General features: G+C 42.3%; 1 protein-coding gene across 4 annotated transcripts in view; it reads right to left on the bottom strand.

The window, feature by feature from the left end:
* Positions 1-18,676, bottom strand: part of TRIM33 (tripartite motif containing 33) — a 96,841-nt gene that overhangs the window by 25,226 nt on the left and 52,939 nt on the right. For 2 of the 4 annotated variants that reach the window (XM_053245922.1, XM_053245920.1), the window contains exons 4-12: positions 14,779-14,911; positions 11,782-11,898; positions 10,273-10,387; positions 5,568-5,714; positions 5,068-5,185; positions 3,022-3,266; positions 2,593-2,754; positions 1,774-1,974; positions 272-404 (exon numbers count right to left, since the gene is read on the bottom strand). In XM_053245922.1, the coding sequence (XP_053101897.1) occupies positions 272-404; positions 1,774-1,974; positions 2,593-2,754; positions 3,022-3,266; positions 5,068-5,185; positions 5,568-5,714; positions 10,273-10,387; positions 11,782-11,898; positions 14,779-14,911 (1,371 nt within the window). Of the gene's footprint in view, positions 1-271; positions 405-1,773; positions 1,975-2,583; positions 2,755-3,021; positions 3,267-5,067; positions 5,186-5,567; positions 5,715-10,272; positions 10,388-11,781; positions 11,899-14,778; positions 14,912-18,676 lie in introns of all 4 variants that reach the window. The other 2 variants (XM_053245919.1, XM_053245921.1) reach the window with 1 other exon arrangement.

Genomic DNA, 18,676 nt, shown 5'->3' with positions numbered 1-18,676 from the left:
TTGTAAGGGAAGTCTAAAAATCGAACAAACAAACAAACCAACAAACAAAGCAGTGACCATATAAAGGGTACACTAGTGAAAAATGTTAACTAGTGCTATTACGGAAGTTATTAGAAATAACTGGATGATGATAAAAATGTGGTGGTTAAGATCTGGCAACTTGTTCTGGAAACATCCATTTTCTTTAAACTCTCATTGGACCATGCGTTACTATAATGTGTTGCTTGGTTTAAATAGAAGTGAGAGATCTCATTGCTTCTTCCCAGCTTACCTGATGAGCCTGGAGATAGTGCAGAGGGCCCAGGGGAAGGATTCATGCTGCTTATAGGCTGAGGGGGTAGGTGGCTGCCTGCGATATATCTACTTAGTAAATTATCTAAGTTACTGGAACCAGCATCTTCCAGCTGAAAGAGAGGACAGTCACACAGTGATTCTGCCAAGCACAGTAGAAGGGACATCAAGATTCATCTGCATTTTCACTGACACCTATTTAACCACTAGATTGACTCACATAGTAGAGAAAACAGCTGAACATTCCGTCCTGCCATATTTATATTTAATATACCAGTCTGTCAGGATGGCTAGGATACTGCATGGTTACAAATGAACCATACCACAGAATATTGTTGATTTTGTAAAATCTTAAGAGACAATGAGGATTTTCTTTAGCATTTTTATTTGAATGTATATAGAACATGAATATGTTCCCATTATAGGAGGATTCCTGGCTGCCTTACTGGCTTGTCCTTGGGTCTGCTGGTGCTGCTGTTTAATGTCACATCAGTCCAGAATAAAGTCTCCATCATCCACAATTTAATTGTGGAGGAAGGGGCTGACGTGGTTTGTATTACAGAGACCAGGGTAGGGGAACTGGGAAAGATTAGTCTTTCCCAGCTGTGTCCACCTGGGTATTTAGTGCAGCATCAACACAAGCTGGAGTGCCAGGGAGGGAGTTTCGCTGTAATTATAAGAGCTTTATTTTACCCTCTAGGCGCCCGGTCCAAGTGAGTGCCAGTTCAGAGCGTTTGTACCTACTGTTGGGCTATCATGGCAGAATGGGGATTCTGTTAGTGTACGATCTACCCCACTGCCCAGCTGTCTCCCTGCCTGAGGTCATGGAGCTGGTCTCAGATAGGTTGTGCTCAGATAGTGCAAATTGTGATTCATGCAGATGTGAAGAGCAGATAGGGACCTTTTAAAATGAGGAGAGCAGGTCTGAACCTGCTCTTCTGCTGCTCTACATAGCTTCCTGCTGTGGTAACATGCCGCCACCACCCCCAGCAGCCCCCATGCACCAGTGGCACTCCCCCCAACAGCACAAGGGGGATATAATAATAATAATAATAATAATAATAATAATAATAATAATAATAATAATACAGGGACAGGGAACTATCTTTATTTTTTTATGTAAACCACTTCGAGAACATTTGTTGAAAAGCAGTATACAAATATTGGCCATAGTTGTAGTCACAGAGGAGTGTCCACTGTGGAGCGATTCAGCAGTACTGGCAACTCCTTTCTATCTTTCATCTCACTGGCACACAGATGTGGTAAATTGCTAAGGTGCTGCCACCACTGAAGATCCCTCCCATTCACCAATGGGGAAGGTGGGAAGTATGGTCAACCACCACCAGCAAGCTTAGGAGAACATGGAAGCCTTCTGTGCTTGAGGGGCCAAGCGCAGAGCTTTGAGGGCCCCCAACACTGAACATCATACAATTTAGAAATGTTAACATAATAAAGTCAGCTTTTATTACATAGTCTACTAACCTGTATAGGAGGGATATCCGGCAAGGAAGGTAGATTTTCTGGGTTTGTAACTGAGGGAATAAGCTCTATTGCTGCTACAGATGGGCTTGTTGGGCCACGGTTAGCATTGGCCATGGTAGCTGTCGTAGGGCTTGTTGGATTGATAGTATTATTGTGCACAGAAACTACTGGGAAGGGGCCTGCATGTCCTGGGTTTGAATGCTGTGCAGGGGGAAAAAGGGAGGAGGGGAGAGAGAATAGAATTCATTATGATAGTGACAAAAGAAGCAAACTCTCTCTTGGACATGCAAAATTATAGGCTGTCAAAGCTTGTTTCTTTGATACAATTTTGTATCTTTTGTTGTTTCCCATTGTTGATGATTCCTGCTATTTTCAGCATCTAATACACATTTTACATTTAGTCTGCTACAAGTTTGAAGAAGCCAAAATATCTACAGTATTTTGAGAATAAACCCAAATGTTTCTCTGTTCCCATTCTAACTCAATTTGATTCTTTTTGTTTTTCAAGATTTCCTACATTCTTTAATCGGAAAACAAAAGCTATTTTCATATCAACATAGTAGCTGGCCAGTCAATTTGCAATACAGTTAAGAAAAATAAAGTTTCAATAGTATTCACTAGATGTTACATGAGCTTCAAAATTCTGCATGCTGCTAGTAAAATTTGAGATTACAAGATTCATATCATGTGGTTCCTTAAAGAACCAGCAAAATGCAAGCAGATTAAAAAGTTACTATGGTAAAAGTGTCATATCAATATAAACAGAGCCATTTTTGTCTAAATGAAAGGTGAGAAACAAAATGTGCACACAGCATATACTTGTCTTTGTAAGTGTGGCTGCATCATGGAGTACTGTGGCCCGTTGTGGCGTGGTATCCCTGGGAGACGAGCAGCGTTCTGAGCCATTCTCATCTGGTGGGCTTGGAAAGGACCGCAATTCATACCCCTCTGCATGGTCTGCATACTTATCAATCTTGGAGGCTACAAAACATTATGCATTTTAAAATACTTGCTCTTAAGGTGGAGAAGGGGGGAGTATTCCATTTCCCCAACATAAACGCTACTCCCCTCTACCCTTTATATGACAGCACAACAGCTACTTGAATTTAATTTAAAAATAAAAACAGGTCTCAATTAACTTAAAAGAAATACTGTTCAGCATGATCTTTAAGAGTACTCAGTTTCTATGTCAAAGGTCCACCTTCGTGTTTAAAATGAGTTGAAAATTAAAGCAGCATGAGAACTTGCCTGTTGCTGTAGCATCTGTGGGCCTGCCTGGCGAGGCATCTGCCCTGCAGGCTGCCCCATCCTCATCTGTTGTAACTGCTGGTGTTTTTGTGCATACACCTGCTGCTGCATATGCTGAAGCCGAAGCTGTGCAAGATTAATTTGCCCTGGAGGTTTGTTGATGTGGTTTGTTCCTGGGGGAACTTGTCCCACAACTACGTTAGGAGTGTAACCTTGGGTTGGCTTATTTTCAATAACAAGATTACCTAAACAAGAGAAAGTGTTCATTAACTACAAAGCCTCTGTGTTAACAGTCTGAAAGTTTTACATTTGCCTGGAAACATAACCTCAGGCATAAAGTCCTGAAGATATACAGAACTACAGAAGTACTTAAAATTAAGATCTAAGCGTCATAAAAATGAATTAAAATGGCACCAAACTGCTGAGAAAAGGAAGCCACTGAGCACATGCATGGCAGGGAAGGGCGCCAGAGGAGCTAATTAATCTATCCAGAGGGTCCATTTCTCATGATGACAACGGATCACTTCCAGATTTACATAAGTACTTTAAATTAAGATCTAAGAGCCATAAAAATGCTTATATGCTTAATGTAAGTTATAGGGCAGCATATTAATGTCTTCATGAGTAATGTTTAGTTGACTTTAACTTTGGTACCAACAAGGGCGCCACCCCTTTTGTGGCTGGATCTCCCTTTCGCAACAATGGCTCAGGTAGAAGGGATTTTTTTGCAAGGCCATTGCAATCGAGCCCAAAGGCCCCTAGAAAGTTGGTTTCGGTGCCAGAGCTGTAAGCACATTCTCTGTTATGGGGAAGGCCGTTGGGGCCTGCATAGTAGTTGCGGAGGGCCAGGTAGCATGTCGGGTGCAGACTGCATTATCACCGCTAATCCTGCAGCCCCAATAAAAGAGACGTAAAAGGCAGGTGTGCCAGCAACAGATGAGCTCGCTAAAAGAGTTAAGGCATGGAGACAAACTGCCCAGTTATGGTGGGCTTGCCTTGTAAATCCATGACAAACGGAGCATAAGCTGAGCACTGGGAGCAGCGTTTGAAGATCACTTTTGTGACCATAGGAGGCCGGGGGGGTGGGGTGGGGGGACAGGTGTGATAACAAATCCACACCAAAACTCTAAGACAGAACAAGAACAAAAAATAGAGAAAGTGGGCAAACTACTTGCTACTTTTGGTCAATTCTGCCAGCAGAAAAGAGGCAAAGCAGAAGGTGGTAACCGAAGACACAGTCACTGTAGCAGTCATTGAAAGACTGAAGGAGAGAGGTGAGCTGTCTGCTAGAGGGAGCCCTTTTCCTGCTCTTTTTTGCTTATATGGTAAAGTTCTAGAATGGTCCAAAGCTTGGCTCTGTGCAGGCGCAAACCAAAGTATGATACACAGAGACCACGAAAAAGAACAATTAATTTCCAAGTGAATAAAGATACACAGAAAATGTAGAAGGAACTATTCTAGTGAAGAAGACATACAAAGGGCAAGCAAAATAGTGCAGGAAAAGGAGAGGCATCTGGAAAGTGGCTGCATATTGCAAAGCTACTGGCTTGATACAATTTCCCCATTTGTGAGTGAAAGGCACTTCCCATGAGCATAGGGGAGGTGTAAGATTATCCTGTCCCTCTAAAAAGGGACTGCGCTAGAAGGTCTTCCAACTTCAGGAGAGGATTTTCATAGGAATTTGAGAGGCTACCAGCAGGAAAGGGAAGGTGTCCTTGAACAAATGGAAGCAATCTTATGGTAGTTTTTATCCATGTCACCATCATCAAGTTTAGTAGTAGTCTACAGAAAATACTGGCCTACAACCAGAACAGTGTTGCACAACACTGTGCAACAAAAGGAGCCTTTGTTTCAAATTAGCTCTGGTACTAGCAAAATGCTGTAGATGTCCCAGAACACAAAGCTCCACAAAACTGCCTAGAGGCATGCATCACTAGTGCAAAACTAATCTGAATGTAGGCCACATCTTCTATTTCATGCCACTTATTGTATACATAGTTTTTACACATTATATTCATTTTTCAGAGAAACAGAACACCCTCTCACCTAAGTTGACAACATTCTTTGCCCAGAATGTGGGATCACAATGGAAGCGTATTGCTCCATTAGCAGCTGGGACAGGATCACACCGTGCTTTTAAAATATGCCGTAGCTGGAATGTGATCTGTGAGAAGAGACAGATATCAGAATGGGTAACAGACCCAAGCCCACAATCATTGCTAAGACAGACCCAATGCAACACTATAAACTAAAATTCAGTGTTCGAGACGATGAGCCCTTTATATGCAGAGTAATCCTGTTTTTGGTGATGTAGAAGTGTTGTGTGACTAGTTGATCTGTAAAAACCAAGATTCTACATTCTACAGTAACTTAAGCATCAAGTTCAGAATGAAGCATGCATTCAATATATATGTGCACCCTGACCAAAGTAAGGAAAGTGTGGGTTCCTCAATGATGCAGAATTATCTCTGCTTCAATAAAAAAAATAAGATTAGCATAACAGCATTTATAAAGTACTTGCTATATTAGAACTAAGAGTTTCTTACCAGTCGCTTACTATAGAGCAATGCAGTGCTGCTACCGCTTGCAATGGCCCAGTTAGTAAAATTCATCACATGTTTCACTTGTCGTGATAGACCACTGATGTCATTCTGCTGTTGTATTAGTTTCATCTGTCTCTCCTTGGTCACACTCTAAATAGAAATAGAGCACACATGTTGAATAAAATGTGGGGGAGAGAACCTCAGAGTAAGAACTAGACATCTAGTTACACAATATTTGCTTATTCAGTAGAAACGGAAACATTTAGTATAACACTGATTCTAAAATCTCAAAACTGAATACAGTCTGGGCAGTGGCTCTGCAGAGAGAGGAGCTCTTTTCGTGAGTTCCTCTCTTCTTCTCCGTCTGTCTTGGGCTGCATCGGGTAAGGAGGTTTCAGGCAGCTGGGTGGGCAGTTTGCGGCGGCGGAGGCGGAGGCATTTTCATGGGCCATTTTGGCCCTTATTCATGGGGGGGTGGGGAAGGAGGAATCGGCCACCTGGGAGGGTGGCTGGCGGCGGCCGCCGCATTTTTTTGGGCCATTTAGGCCCTTAATCATGTAGGGGGGGAGCAGGGAAGGAGGAATCGGCCAGCTGGGAGGGTGGGCGGTTGGTCGGCGGTGGTGGCGGCCGCGGGGGCATTTTTTTGGGCCATTTAGGCCCTTAATCATGTAGGGGGGGAGCAGGGAAGGAGGAATCGGCCAGCTGGGAGGGTGGGCGGTTGGTCGGCGGTGGCGGCGGCCGCGGGGGCATTTTTTTTGGCCATTTAGGCCCTTAATCTTGTTGGGGGGGAGCGGGGAAGGAGGAATCGGCCAGCTGGGAGGGTGGGTGGTCAGTTGGCCGTGGCGGCAATTTTTTGGGCCATTTAGGCCCTTAATCATGTGGGGGGGAACGGGGAAGGAGGAATCGGGCGGCCGCGGCAGCATGTGCATGGGCCGTTCGGGCCAACATGGCCGCCTGTGTCTGGGCGGCCGTATCTTTTCTGCAATTTTTTTGGGCCATTTAGGCCCTTAATCATGGGGGGGGGAGCGGGGAAGGAGGAATCGGCCGGCTGCGGCATCCGCGGCAGCACTTGCATGGCCAACATGGCCGCCCGTGTCCGGGCAGCCGTGTCTTTTTGGGCCGATCTAGGCATGCGCTCCACGCATGCCCAGAACGGCCCAAAAAGACACGGGTAGCACGGCCGCACACCTAACCATTTTATGGTATAGGATATTTGTGCACCGCCCCAAACTTCTGCCTCTGGGCGGTTTACAGGAATTTTTCCATCTAAAAGATGCTGAAACAATTCATACAGAAAATTAAAATCACAAAACAAAAGCATTGCAATGGCTTCATAAACTGCTTTATAATTTATACCATAATGCTTCATAGAAGCGCTTATCTGAAGCAAATTGTAAAACTCATAGTGTATCTCCATCTTTTGACAGTCTGGGAGGAATTTCTTCTAATGACCATTGACTGACGATGAACACAATGACAATTCTCAAGGCTCAGGAAGCTATCGCCTACCAACTTACCAAATAAAAGTAGTGTTGCAGGGGGGAAGAGGAGAAGGGGACACAAAAACCCTACTCAGCTCTTGATGTTTGTTACTAACTACACCCCTGCTTTCAGCTACCCAACTCATACCAGTATTAAAGGCAGTGATGCATCAGCCTTCTTTATTTTAAAGCAACATGTTATTTATTTTTCAAATTTGAGGACTGCCCCAAACTTCTGTGTCTGGGTGGTTTACAACAACATAAAACAGATTAAAAGGAAAACCATTTAAAACAATTTCAACATAGCAGTGTTGCAGGACAAAATATTCTGCAATTGTATTTTCCTATAGAGAACATTCCATTTCTAATAATGTATGATTTCATAAAATTAACAATCAAATGATAAAACAACTGTCACACTAGGTGGCTTCAAATTCCCCCCCTCCCCAATCCTCTCTTTCCAGGAGTAAAATGTGAGTGGGTGTGAGAAATCTTTGAAAAAACAATATTAAAATACACAACTCTTTGGGCATGCTAAATTCAGTATGTTCATTTTCTTTGCCTTCATTTTTCTTAAAATTTGAACAGTCTAAAAGGGTATACTGTTGAGTTGCCATATCTTAAAACATTTACAAGTATTCAAAAAAGCAATGTCCAAATAAATCTTTCAATGTGCTCAAAACTAACATTTGAACAACACTGAGTGTGCTTTAAATCACCCTAATCAAAAGTTTATGTTCAACTATTTCTGCCTATTTAAAAAAGTTTTGTGACTTAAGAAAATAATACATTTTTAATTTTGTTTACTAAATATGTTAAACACTAGAACAGTTCCCACTCAATTTAGGCAACTGGAAAGTTTTCCAATCCAGAATTTCCCCAGAAACATCACTAACACAATGCATGTAATAAGAAACTATGTTTTAGCATTCAGACTTTAGAATTCCATCCCTCCAGGAAGTGTGCCTTGCACATTCCCTATTTATTTATTTATTTTATTTAACACATTCATATACCAACCAAACCTTATGTCTCTGTGTGGATTACAATAAAACCAGTAAAAACTATAGCAGAACACACATTAAAACAATTTACAAGTTAATACAATATTAAAACTGTTTAAAACAATTATAAGCTGTAAATCTAATTAACAGGGGAACCTCCACAGACACCCCCCACCCCCACCAACAACCTTCCCCAAAGGGGAAGAGATTAAAAAAAATTTCTTACGTTAAAAAAATTCCGTCCACCGCCCACTCCTGGACTGAACGGGGCGGGGGGGAGCATTCCGAGGGGTTGCCAGACCAAACTGGTCCGTTCAGGTTCGAGTCCAGTCTCGAACCGAACCGGACCAGCCAGTTCTGTGCACATCTCTACTGAGTAGCCACCAGATGAGCCGGTGGCAACTGTAGACAAACCCCTCCAGATAATCTCAAAGGGTTGTGGGGGTCATGACAAAGACAACATTCTCTTAAATACCCAGAGCCTAAGCCATTTAGGGCTTTATAAATTATAATCAGCACCTTGTATTTTGCTTGGAAACTTATTGGCAGCCATTAGCTCTTTCAACACAGGAGTAAAATAGTCTCTTCGAGATGACCCCGAGACCAACCTGGCTGCCGCATTCTGAACCAACTGCAGTTTCCGGACTACGTACAAAGGCAGCCGCACACAGAGTGCATTGCAGGAGTCAAGTCTGGAGGTTACCAGCATATGTACCACTGTTCTGAAGTTGTTTATTTCAAGAAATGGATGCAGCTGGTGTATAAACTGAAGCTGATAAAAAGCACCTCTGGCCACCGCCTCAACCTGGGATACCAGGGAGAGACTTGGATCCAGAAGCACTCTCAAACTGCATACCTGTTCCTTGTGGGGAAGTGTGACCTCATCCAGAAATGGCAGATCAAAATTGTTTCTTGAGTTCTGACCCCATACAATAAGTACCTCCTCCTTATCTGGATTCAGTTTGTTATCCCTCATCCAGCTCATCACTGCCTCTAGATAGGCATTTAGGGAGGTTATTTTTTATTTATTTGATTTTTATGCCACCCTTCCAAAATGGCTCAGGGTGGTTATGCCTTCTCCAATGATGTTGACATAGAGAAATAGATTTGGGTGTCATCAGCATAATGATAACACCCTTACCAAATCTCCTGATGGTCTCTCCCAGTGGTTTCATGTAGATGTTAAAAAACATTAGAGACAATATGCAGCTTTGAGTAACACCATACAAAAGTTCAGATTTTGAAGAGTAACAGACACCATCTGGAAACTGCCCAAGAGATTTGTTATCCCTCATTGGGGGTAGGAAGCACTGAACAGCAATGTCTGCCGTCCCCAACCAGATTCTCCAGAAGGATACTATGGTCGATAGAATCAAAAGTATTATGCTTTTCAAAAACTGGTAAAGACTATCTTGTTTCTATGGGATTTTAATGTTTATCAACTCTCCCCCCTTGTTTTGCTGATTAATGTCTGGCTCTCTTGCAACTGTGTCTGTGCTGCACACATTTTAATTGTGTGGATTGTTGATTTCTAATTTATATTTGTATTGTTTTATGCTGCTTCGGGGACTCTGCTTGAGGATCTCCCACTGAAAAGCAGCCTATAACATTTCACATATAATAAACCCAGCCAGAACTACCACATGTTACACAGAAGACCCAAAGTTGAAGTGCAGTTTCCCCCCCTAGTTTAAAAGCTACACTGTGTTTTAGACTGAGAAAAAATGCACCATACTCAGCAAACTATTGTTGGCCTAGCTACAATATACACATTTAGCATTTTAGAACATGTTTCAGTGAGGCCAACTAGGGGAAATAATGTGGTCTCCTTGCCTCAGGCAAACTTTATTAATGGGGTCTGGGCAGGAACTCATCAGAATTAAAAAAAGGAAGGGATAGCTGGGCTTTAACAGCACAGAACCTCAGTCTGAGGAGCAAAACAGGCATCAGCGAGATATTTCAAGCAACACATCTCACATTCAAAACAAACTAATATTTTAATGAGACATGTTAAATGGCTTTTGCAGTTTGTCCTTACACATGGTGTATACAATGTTTTGGTTAGGAACAGGCATATGGAGTTGGGGGTGGGGTGGGGGCAATAACTTCATGATGGACAGCATGAAGAACAGGGCTATAGATGGGTGATCAAAACAGAAAAGCCACATACATGCCACGATCACACAGAGTTCATGCCAAACACTTTTTTGCATTTAGTTGTACCTCAAGCTGTTGTAAGAGAGACTTCCCCTTTTTATTGATTTCATTAATGAGGGTAAAGATAGCCACCTTGATTTCCTGTTCTACTCTTTTGTTAGTTTCATTTACTTCTTTTATCCTGGAAGAGAAAAATGTGCTGTCAAAGATTAACATTACAACATCCCCAAAATGACTTTTCAATCCTATGAAGGTAAAAATTCTAATCATATAAAGTAGCGCCATCAAGTCAGTGTTGACTGACGACCACAAAGCTATGTGGTTTTCTTTGGTAGGATGCAGGAGGCGATTACCATTGCCATCTCCCACGCAGTATGAGATGATGCCTTACAGCATCTTCTTATATCGCTGCTGCCCGAAATAGGTGTTTCCCATAGACTGGGAAACATACCAGCAGGGATTCGAACCGGCAATCTCTTGCTAACTAGCTAGGCAAGTTACTTCTCCACTGCGCCATGCAAGGCTGAATTACATGGCTTATACTCAAATTTTTTAAAAAACCAGCCCTTGCATTCATTTTTGGAAGAAACCCTGTATAGTAACTTCCTTCTACAATATATTCTAACCATCTGAAGGTCCTAAAGCCACTTGTTTGTTTCACATGTTACAAAATGTTTACCCTACTGCTATCTTTTTTTAAAGGAATAATTTAGAATAGAAAAAATTAAACCAAAGCATCATTAATAAAAAATACCACCTACTATTTCAACTATGCAATTTGCTGCTCACCTACTTGCCTGGAGCAAGCAGCAATTGGCTTCTGTAAGCCCCTGCCTATGCTGCCACTGTTGCTATAGCAATCTGTTGTGGTCCCTATGGTGAGAAAAAGCAATGCAGTACTATAGTGACTGCACTTGCGGTGCTCTCTCTCAGTTTTACCCCAGGAAGCCAGGAAGGCTATCTGAGGATTGTACTTGTTACTTGCTCAGGAAATGGGAAGGCTCTTCCAACCAAAGGTGCTAAGTGTCATTAGGGCACCAGGCCCCCATGTTGTTCCAGCCAACATGCCACAGCTACAACACTGTACAGCACTGTAGAGCGAGGGTGGAGAGAAGATTCAGAGTGAATGAAGGAGGACACATGGCTTATATTATAGCAAGGCTGCTATATTTGGAAGCTCACTTTTTCCCCCAATAGCATTTTAAGTGATTACCCTTACACCCCTATCCATGAAAAACACCAGAGCAGCAGAGGCTGCATCAATGCCAATATCTAATCTACATATGCACATGGGGATCTGCACAGAGTGGCACTGTGCAGCTATCCATGTGTTATCCTGTTATTGGATGTATTCTGTTGTCCCCCACAATGCAGCATTTTGTGTACCTTTTAAAGCAGATCCATTTGCAGAAATCTTTTTCTGCATATGGATTTTGTCTGCTGGGTGAGGGTGTCTGGCTAACACTGTCACCAGCTGATCAACTTGGAAGGGAAACCCATCACTAGAAGCAGATCTGTAGGCTAGCTCACACTTTTTAAAATAAGCATTATGTTGGATAACAGATCACCACCTACCTATTTTGCACTTGCGTAGCTGCAAAGTTAACATAGTTTTTCTTTTCAAGGAGTTTGGCTAATAGATTCTCAATAGCACCCTTCTGATTTTGAAATGCTTCTTCCAAAAACTGATACCTTTCCAAAGCAGAAGACAAAACACAATTAACTGTGAAGCAGCAGCACTATAGTAAGAAGATTTAATAGATTTAAATGCAATTATACAAAATTGCCAGTAAGGCATGCTTTAAAGACAGAAGTGTCAATTCCACAGTTGGAGACTTACTATGATATTTTATTTATTAAGTGCCCATCTACTAAGCACAACATAGCAATAGCAATAGCAATAGCACTTACATTTATATACCGCTCTATAGCTGGAGCTCTCTAAGCGGTTTACAATGATTTTAGCATATTGCCCCCAACATTTCTGGGTACTCATTTTACTGACCTCGGAAGGATGGAAGGCTGAGTCAACCTTGAGCCCCTGGTCAGGATCGAACTTGTAACCTTCTGGTTACAGGGCGGCAGTTTTACCACTGCGCCACCAGGGGCTCCTAATGATATTTCTTTAAAACCATGATATTTCTTTAAAACCAGCTTGACTTAGCCCACAGCAAGAAGTTTGGGAACTTCTGCGAGATATGAACAGAATAGGCTCTGAGCTATTAAGCAACATATCTAACCTCAACAAAAAACAGAAGGAAAAGAAACCAGCATACTTCCAGAGGTTTAAGAGTCTAATTGACAAGAGAAATTCGTAGAGAACCAATTTGTGTTCTATGCAGACATTTTATAAAATACAGTCATGTGGTACCTAAGAGATAACTCCGCAGCAACAAAGTGGCCAAGCTTTTGAGACTGGCTTATGCACCAAATTATTGCAACCTCCTCTACTGCAGATCCCAGCAGTTATTTTCTGAACATAATGCTGAAAATGGTGGATAACAACTTCAGACACTTTATATATGATGTTGCATATCTGCTGTTGTCACCATAGTCCAAGTTTCACAAATATGTACTGCAGCTGTCCAGATTACAACCTGCAGGAGACACAAATCTAAGCCACTGCAGTGGTACAACAGGAAGACTACTATGAGTTTGCTGACTGTTTCAAGAAACTCGAGTCAACCAATGAATTAGAACAAGAGCCAAACACCTAGTTCTTGATAGTGTTGCCATCTAAACTACCAATGCTTCTGAATTTACAAAATTATGTTCTAAAATCAGTACAGGAAGTTCTGACTCACCAAAACATTATGCTCCAGAATTAATGTCATAATGAAACTCTCTCAAAAGAGCTGGAATATTTAACACAAAGACATTACCTTAAGAGAGACTCCAAAAAGGTACAAAGATAATGGCTTGGATACAGAGATCCTGCTGTGAGAGTGGATAATGCTTTAGCCCACCAGAGTGGGGATGGCACCAATTTCCCCTTCTCACCAGCAGTCTTCTGTGCCCCCTGAAAAGTGCCTTCCACAGGAGGATCTTTGTATCCATGCCAACATCTTCACCTGGAACAAGACAATCACAGACTTTGCCATAAGACTGCATCAATGCTATTCGACCTCAGCACTTTCAAATCACTGGTCACAGAAGCCAAATTTCATTTTAAAAAAATATATATTTTTGCTCAACCTCAAGTTTTGCTCAACTGCAACAAGCACTTTTGCAATGGTTTGCTAGAACTTCCAACATGCATATTTTAATCTTGGCTGAAATGTTTGCACATTAGAATCTTTACACCATTGCACAACTACTCATCCAGTTTCCAAAAAAGTTCCAATCATACTTCTTGCATAGTCACAGACTTCCAAAATCTCTGTCCTCTTCAAACACTTCTTCCCCCACAGCAGAACACAATAGTCCTCAAAATCACACCTAAATGCTACTGAATGGTTCAGACACGATTTTTATACAGAAATCTTACTCCCAAGCAGGAAGAAGCATATTCAGCATGCTTTACACCACCACATGACAAATACAAATGTATTTAGTTTCTTAGTGTTCCTACAATGGGAAACCATTGCCAAAATTGCTATCAATATAGGTAAATCAGTGCAGATAGTTACAAATATCTTTAATCAGAGCAACACAAGATTTTTCACACACAACTGCTTACACACTGTCTGCACAGAGTTACAGTAACATGTTCCATTCATTCAGCAAAACTTTATTAGCCAACAGAAACCTAAGCTGTTCTGTTATATGCATCTCATAAACCTGGCTATTTCAAAACTACAATTCAGCTTTGAAGCAATAATCTGAATTCTCATCCCTGTTAAGTGTCAGCATGACCAAGGCAGATTCCGATACAAGATTAGCATGTATTCAACATGAATTTCAGTCTGTTATAGCCAATTCCTTAATCCATTCAAGGGCCATACCATGTTAATCTTTGCTGATATACCACCATTTTGATTTGTTACCATCTTTATTTTGTATCATTTATCAAAGCTGGCCAACAAGTCACCAAATTACTACAGAAACCTCTCATGTTTAGGGCTGTAACACTCAATTCAGTAAGAACCTTTTAGTCAGTGCCCCCAATTAATCATTTTCTTCATTAATACATTTGTAAAAGTATCATTTGTAACTTAATTGCAGATGGCAGCTGCCATCTTAAAAGATGCACTGCCCTTATCACCTTGGAGGGAATGCCTCTTCTAAGATGGTGCTTGCTGTGTGCATCATCTAAAATTAAAGTATGCCTTTTCCACTTCCAAAGTATTGCTCTATTCATATGCAAATATATGCAGGTTTCATCGATCATTTTATATTCATATTGCTAATAGACTATGGTGATAGCTTTATTCATTTTACTTGTCATTTGACCTTGACTAGAATCAGAATTGGAATTGATTGCCAAAAGCCCTGTTCCCCAAGTCTGTTTGACTGCCATAAACATAAAACAAAACGCTTTAGTACACAAATACTTGAGGATTACTTTTTTTTTAAAATCCATCTGCTGTGAGAAAAGACAGCACAGGAGTTTTAAGACATGGATATCTATACCTATGTTCTTTGTGTTCCAGTAACTGGCAGTCTCTGCATGTCAGTCTGTCGCAGGTTTCACAGAAAAGTTTTAACTGTTCTTGTTTGTGGACAGGACAGAAAACAGGACGTTGACCAGATGCTCCAACAGCCTCTGTGTTAAAAAGACAGATAGGTTTTGTATTTGCAGAGGCAAAGAACACTGGCTAGGCACAGCATAGGTCCATTGCTCCACCCTTTCCCAGCCTTGTTTTTCTATTTCTTTTAACTGGGGCAGTACTGCATTTCATCTCTCAATCAGGGTTACACTGGTGCTGCTTATCCCTCTGTCTGCAAACACACACTGACAGCACTGGAGACCCTATATTGAATATTTGTTCATTACCACCTTTGGCTGAAAACTCCTCCCATTCACTTGATCTCGGTACTGAACTAAGAGGGCATCTCAGCTACATTAGCACATGGCCTGTCAAGTGCTAATTGGGAAGTGGCCAAGGGCATTTTCCATCTGGTGAACATTTGTAACCTGAGAGTCTACAGTGAGGAGATCCTAAAATGCCAGTTGAAGGTCATTTTCATATGTTGCGCTAACTAGTTAGACAGCCTGCCCCACAACTAAGCTGATCCCTGCCTGCACTACTGAACAACAGCAGGGGCCTTCTTGCACCCTAGTCTATCCACTTTTGTACACTTATTCAGAGTCTTCTACTGGTTCTGCCTCGCATCATGGCATACAACCTCATCCTTGCTCTCTGCCTCCATTTCCTTCTGGAATTGCCAGTCCCCCAATGGAAGACAGTTATCTTCCATAACCTCTCTTTTTTCTGATCTCCTACTAGCAACACCCCATGGGATCAATCCATTCACTGATGCAACCATTTTTTCATAAGAGCCATCCCCCACTTCTATCACTTCTGTCTTTTTTTTAACAAATCAGTTTTCACCTTTTTCCAGCACTATTTTTGACTATTTGACCCTTTAATCCCCATCCTTTTCTCAACTTCTTTATTCAATCTTTGACATATTTTATGCAGCTGAACACTTCCAGAGGAAAACAAGTTGGCCCAATTCTTCTTCTATAAATTCATCTTTTCATCTGCCATCTTAGATAGAGGACTGTTACTCAGACACACCAACTCTAAGAATCTTCTGTACCTCTGACACCCTAAGGCCTGACTCACCACCTTCCCTCTACTCGCTCTCTACTGAGACTTTGCTTCTATGTACGTTCAAGAATAAAATTGAAGCTATCCATCCTGATCTTCATACTTTCTTCCATTATCCTTTCACTCCTATTTTGGTTCTCCCTCCTACACTTGCATCAATGTTTCCTATTTCCCCACTTACTTATTGAGCTGACTATCCTGTTTCTACATCTAATCTTCACATGCTTCTTTCAGGTTCTCCTCTCCAATAGTCCCCAATAGTATTCCTTGTCTCCACTGCACAATCAACCTAGCACTCACTTCTAGCACTGTCCCTACTACATGCAAACACACCATTAATGTCCCTGGTCTAAAGAATTACTCATTTATCTATTGTGCTCCTCTAATGCCCAGTTTCAGTTCTACCATTTGTCTCCAGATTTCTGGAGCGTGCCTTTTATTTCTACTGCCTATATTTACTTTCTTCTTACTCTTCTCTTGACCCTCTATAATCCAACTTCCACCTTGTTGCTTCATTGAAACTTGTCCGTGTTAGGGAGGAGGAATTCTCTAAATGACCTTTCCACCCTCTTGCACTAAATTATATACACGGGCATTGCCTCAGAGTTGGGGGAGGAGGGAAGTATAGTCATTCCACTCTTTCACCTATCAGCGGGAGCCAAAAGCCTGAGCTCCTCTCCGGGAGTCCATCAGAACAACAAACCCCATCCCTGCTGATCATCTCATCTTCGGCAGCCCCTACCTTAAATAAAGGCCTACAATTAGGACACTCCCACCACCGCCCCCCCCCTTCCAGCTTGCTCCTTCTTCCCTGGCCAGGCAAGTGGATTGGCCACCCAATCCCTGGCCTCCAAAGGGGACCTGTTCTCCACTCCACTCCCTTCATTAGCATTTCTACACCCATCTGCAGCTGTGGAGCTGATATCATCGCTATTCCCTCTCCACCATTTGCTGCCTCTTGGGCTGCACCCGCCCATCCCCCAGCAGCTGTTGCACACCTCTCTGAACCCTTCCTGACTTCTGAAAAGTAATTACAGGGGTTGTCCTGGCGTCTGGACTCCCCTGCTTCTCTCGGCACGCAGCCGTTTGACTGGGTAAACAACCCTGTCTCACGGAGGAGGATAGGAAATCCTGGAAAACTGCATTCTCAAAAATAACTGATCTCAACTGTAAACCCAAAAGGTTTCTATTTGGTCCTCCTCCTCAACTATTCCGCTGCTTTTGATACAAATGACTGCCCTCTCCTTCTTGGCAAGGAGAGCTGGTCTTGCAGTAGCCAACATGAATTGTCCTATTTGCTAAGCAGGGCTCACCCTGGTTTCCATTAGGATGGGTGACTACATGTGAGCACTGTCTGCTGTCAAATATTCCCCTTAGAGCAGGGGTGTCAAACTGAGGCCCTCCAGCTGTTGTCGGCCTACAACTCCCATCATCCCTGGCCACTGGCCATGGTGACTGGGGATGATGGGAGTTGTAGGCCAACAACAGCTGGAGGGCCACAGTTTGACACACCTGCCTTAGAGGAATGGGGCTCAAGGGTAGTGCATCTGATTGCATGTAGAAGGTCCCAGGTTCACTTCCTGCTATCTCCAGGGAGGGCTGCCTGAAACCTTGGAGAACTACCACCTGTCAGTATAGACAGCTTCCTACGTCCTAGGTTTCTGCTACTTTGTCCTCAGTAGACTATTTTCCCGTATCTAAAATAGTCATTCAATACATCGTTTTCAATGGTGTTTGACTGCCTTAAATTTAACTTGTTTTAATTGATTGTGTTATATTATTTTGTTTTATACAAATGTAAACTGCCTAGAGCCATTTGGATTGCATGGTATAAAACTACAATAAAAATAATTTTTTCACCACAGGGGAAACTTTCTCAGCTTTCCCTTTTCTACCAAGTGTTCCTCATGATTTATTCCTTGCCCTTTGACATTTTCTCAACTCAGTTTCCCTACAAATCCCATGGGTTTCAGTACTAAATCCTGACAACACCTAGGTTCACCTCTCTAGCCCAGAATTCCACCCCTCTCCCCAGTCATTCTATACCAAACTTCCAATTGCCTAATATTTCTGACTGGAAGTTTCATTCCTGTCTCAATCAGTATTTCCAGCCAAGATTGTACTTCTCTTTCCTCTCACTTCTCATTTACTCTTTATCCATGGTCATCACCATCCACCATGCTGATCAGGTATAATGTCTTGGCTTCATTTTTTAATTCCTCTCCCTTATGCTCTCCACATGCAGATCATTGAAAAGCAATTTAATTTCACCCTGTACCACATTGAAACCAATAGAGCTCTTCCTCTCCATTCCATCAGCAAAAATTCTGATTCATGCTCTGGTCATATGCCACCTTCTGTTGTCAAACCTGAGCCTTCTCACCTCTATCCAGAACTCTGTCATCTAAATAACTCTTGCCTCTCATTGCTCAGTCTATACAACATTCTCTCCTTAATCCCTACACTTCCTATCTGCACCGGAATCTGGCACAAACTGCAGGTTGCTTACCTGTAACTGGAGTTCTTCTGGTGGTCATCTGTCCAGTCATACAGATGGGCTTCACGCCTGCATGAAGAAACCTCTGGAACACTCACAAGCTGATCTTTTTCTGGCTCTCCGATAGGTAGCTAGGCTCCTCCCCTTTACACCTTGGTCACATGCTCCGCACCCTCCTCCTCAGTTCTAAAGTCCACCGAGAAAGGCTCTGCAGCGGGGCAGGCTGGGAGGATGTGTGACTGGACAGATGACCAGC

This window comes from Hemicordylus capensis, chromosome 4 (genome assembly GCF_027244095.1).
Source record: "Hemicordylus capensis ecotype Gifberg chromosome 4, rHemCap1.1.pri, whole genome shotgun sequence".
Classification (NCBI taxonomy): Eukaryota; Metazoa; Chordata; class Lepidosauria; order Squamata; family Cordylidae; genus Hemicordylus; species Hemicordylus capensis.
Note: the sequence above shows the minus strand (reverse complement) of the source record. Positions and strands in the feature narration are given on the sequence as shown.